We start from the raw sequence: 4,221 nt of genomic DNA, 5'->3' as shown, positions 1-4,221 counted from the left end.
TTTTAATTTATGGGCCCAGTTATTGTATTTTAATGCTACATAATCAATAAAAGGCAAAGCACATGAGACAGGATGGGAAAGTGGATTTTTCTTTTAGAAAACTGAAGATGTTTCTAATCAGCGTGACTCCAAACTGTTGTTCATAATTTTAGGAGTTTTTAAGTGTTTAATGATCTGAACTCAGGTCATCTAGTGTCTCTCTGATGATTTTAGATCCAAATAAAAACATGAAGTAGATTAATCAAAAATCTTTTTTTGTTTGTTTATTTTTAGGTTTAAATTGAAACATTTTTTTTCCTGTTTTTGTTCCATTTATCATTCTTTTATTTGTAATTGTTACATTCTGTGTCTGATTTTTACTATATATCTTGTTGTCTTGTTAATTTTCTTAACTGTGAAGCAGTTTGATGAAGTCCAGTTTTTTAAATGTGCTAAATAGATTAACAAATTAAATTAACAGTGTGTGCTGTGAATTGTAAGAAATTTGAACTAAAAGCAGTAAAGTCTGTAATGTTGAAGACACCCGCTGTACATGTTTTTACTAAATTTATGTAATTTTTAGTGTCTGAGGTTTACCTTCATGACAATAAATCATATTTTAAGCTGTTATATTTCACAGTTTGTAGCTCCTGCAGCTAATCTGCTTATTTTGGTAAAACACTCCTGCCCCCTGGCGGCGGAGTTGAGTCACTGCAAGGTCAAATTAGCTTAGCATTTTATTTATTTATTTATTTTCGTTGTTGTTGTCTTGTTGGTTGGTTTAACTATTAAACATTTTGATCAACTTGTTGTTTTTGAATGTGCCGCATAAATAAAACCGCAACATCTGCCGTGAATTGGGGAGAGTTGTACTTAAAGCAGCAAAGCTGCTTTTGTGCTACTTCGGCTAGCGAACCGGAAGTTGGGAACACATGTAAATACTGTTTGAAACGCTTAACGAAGGTGTTCGAGCTACATTTTAGTCATTTTTAATGATTTGACTGACAGCTAGAGCTTTCTTTACTTGACTGCTTTAAAATAAATCGTGTTTTTAACATTGACGCTTCTGTAGTCGAACCTAATAAACAAGCTAATTCGTTATTTTATAGTGAAATGATAGACGACAAAGCTGGGCAGAATCAGCAGCCCAACTTACATACAGATTTATAGCATGTCTACTAAGAGGGAAACATACTACAATTAACTAGATTTAATTGCCAACAACTAGCTGAACTCGACAAGGCCGCATTTCCTTTTTCCGGTCTGCGGCGCCATTTTTTGAACTGGGTCTATCTCCGGCTTGTAGCATCTCTGATCGGCATGTCTCAGAGCGTCACTCCTGCCCCCTAGCGGCGGAGTTATGGAATTGCCGGATCGGATTACTTTAGGAGACGTATTTGTCCTCACACAGCCTAACGGACTCTCGTTTCCGAGCTGAAACACAACAATGAGGGGGACCGTGAGCTTCAAGACCTGCGGTTCTGTTCTGGTAACCGGAGCGAACCGCGGGCTCGAGCTGCAAATAGTCCAGAACCTGGCGAGCGGCGGTTTCTCACCGGGGAAGATTATAGCGACGACCAGAAACCTGTCCGGTTCACAGGTAGAAACGTATTTAATGAGTGAACTTCACCTGTTGGTTGTTATTTTATGTTGTAAAATTAGAATAACTAATGTCTGTCCCACCAGAATAACAGGGTAGCATGTTATTAATGGTATCCTCCACCAGGGGGCACCATTGCTCTTTTTACAGAATATCCGAATGATATTTTTTTATTATTATTATTTTTATTTTTTCTATGCTTTTGACACAGAAACTTCAGGAACTGGCCGATAAACATCCCAACATCCACATAGTAACTCTGGGTAAGAAAAAGATTCAGTGTTTGACCTTAATAAGCACATTATGTATAATTCAGTTACAAAAAATATCAAACCCTAAGGAAACTAAAAGGTGAAAAATAACCAAAATATTACACAGATTAATCATTAATAAATATAAAATGACCACAGAGACTAGAATTCCTTTATGACTTTAATAACAAATGGAAAAACAACAGAAATTGTCACAAACAGGCTAAATTAAACACAATCATAAAAACAGTGGTGATGCACAAACCTGCAGATATTTGCCACAAAAAACAGCAAAGATCTTCAAAATACACGTGCGGACATTTGAAACTATTTCTGCCATGTGGTTTTGCTTTGTGTGTTTTTCTTCATTTTGTGTCTCGAATCTAATCAAAAAAATTGTTACAGAAACTCACAAAAATAACCAGAAATGGAAACAAAACGAACTTAGATTATCAAAAATACCAGAAAAGGTGCAAACGGATCAAACTATGCACAGAGAGAAAAAGAAACAGCTGAAAAATAAATAATCAAATATTTGACTTCAAATAACCAAAAAAGTGTCACAAAGCGCTTCACAGCGCACGCAAAGAGATGCAAAACAACCAAATCTAGGTCTGAAAAGGCCTCACAAAAAGAAAGCTTGTTAAAATTTGATGACTTTGTGCAGATTCAGTGTTCGTTCTTCATTAAGGAGGTTTTGGGTCCAGTTCCCTGTGGTCCTCTGCTCGTTAAATGTCCCTCCGGTCCCTTCGGCGTGGATCAGTTGAGGCTCAAAGTCATAATATTTACTCAGACGAGTCTTTCAGCATCTGGGTGTTTGTCCTGCAGACGTAGTGAGACAGGACAGCATAGAGACGTGTGTGGAGGAGGTGGAGCGACTGCTGGACGAAGACCAGGGTCTGAACCTCCTGATCAACATCGCCGGCGTCAACCTGGAGGCAGATTTCCAGGTCGTTACGGCAGAGATGACGATGGAAAACTTCCGCACCAACGCTGTGGCGCCTCTGATGATCACAAAGGTAATCTGTGGACGGGTCGGCTCAGGTGGGTTTAAAGAAGGTCAAAGTCTTCAAATAACTCGTTAAAAATGACCTTTATAGTCCCAGAGCATCTCAGAAATAATAATAATAGAGTCACTCAGAACAGACTGTCCCTCCAGGAAAACTGGTTTTATTCTTAATGTTAATAAATAATCTGCTTAAAAATGTTTAATACCTCCCAGTTGAAAGCAGATAAACTACATATATGTTATATTTTACATCCAAACTATATTCAACATTGAAATGCATTTTCACTCTGCACTCACATGCAGAGTGAATTAAAACAGGCTGTTTAAAAGCTGTTTTTTAATTTAAAATGTGTTTTTATTTTCCAGGCGTTTCTGCCTCTGCTGAAGCAAGGGCGCCATGGGAATCCAGAGGGCCGCCGTCGTTAACGTGAGCTCCCTGCTTGGCTCCGTGGAGCTCAACTGGGGCGACAGGGCCAACGTTTTCAAATGGTACCCCTACAGGACCTCCAAGGTATCGGTTCTGCGCCTAACGAGGCTTTCCGGGCTCAGTGGGTCCAATTTTTATCAGTACGATGAGCTCAGAGTTACATAAATTAAATATTTAATCGCTTGTTTTCCAAACGGGTCTAACAGACACACATGCAGGCCTTTCGGTGGCGGGCGATAATGTCTTTAATTTCCCTTAGATGTCATGAAACCAAGTAAAGCAGGTTTGGTTTGTGGTTGTTTTGTTTCGCCGCCTCAGCCGCTGCATGGCCGTGGACCTGGAGCCCGACGGGATCCTCTGCGTGGCCGTGCACCCCGGCTGGGTCCACACTGACATGGGGGGGTCCCGAGGTGAGCGAAGGGGGGCGGGTCCGATCCGACCCGAGGCTCTTCATAACGCCGCTCTCCTTCCAGGCCCCTCTGAGTCCCGAGGAGAGCGTCTCCTCTGTCCTGTCTGTGATCGGCGCGCTGACCGCAAAGGATCATGGGACGTTTCTTAACTACACAGGAGAGCAGCTGCCGTGGTGACCGGCGATGAACGGGATCGTCCTAAATGAGATGATGTTTGTTTTATTCAGCTTCTGTAAGAAGAGCGTGGATGATGGAAGCTGAGACCCAAAGAAAGTGAGAAGTTCTGAAATCATCAACTTTTTCCAATAAATTTGACACTGTTAAGAGTTTTCTCTGTTCTTGACTCGTAACGAGCTGTAGGATGAGTGCAGGGCAGCAGGTGGGCAGATTTAAATCCAAATACGTTTTAAGAAACCAAAAACTCCAGAACGGAGACGAGGACATGAAACCAGGAGCTTCAATCGGCCGGAGGAGAAACGATGAAACTTCCAGGCTGAGTGCTTGCAGAAAGACAGAGATGCCTGAAAACATTTGAAGATATTTAC

General features: G+C 40.8%; 1 protein-coding gene across 1 annotated transcript; it reads left to right on the top strand.

The window, feature by feature from the left end:
• The first annotated feature begins 1,328 nt into the window (after positions 1-1,328).
• Positions 1,329-4,221, top strand: si:dkey-12e7.4 (uncharacterized protein LOC558132 homolog). The gene is given in 7 exon segments (XM_017434663.3): positions 1,329-1,579; positions 1,791-1,842; positions 2,659-2,849; positions 3,206-3,225; positions 3,227-3,373; positions 3,585-3,668; positions 3,712-4,221. Coding segments are annotated over 7 exon segments (789 nt in total). The 5' UTR covers positions 1,329-1,426; the 3' UTR covers positions 3,854-4,221.

This window comes from Kryptolebias marmoratus, linkage group LG11, assembly GCF_001649575.2.
Source record: "Kryptolebias marmoratus isolate JLee-2015 linkage group LG11, ASM164957v2, whole genome shotgun sequence".
Lineage (NCBI taxonomy): Eukaryota > Metazoa > Chordata > Actinopteri > Cyprinodontiformes > Rivulidae > Kryptolebias > Kryptolebias marmoratus.
This window is presented reverse-complemented; position numbering and strand designations above follow the sequence as displayed.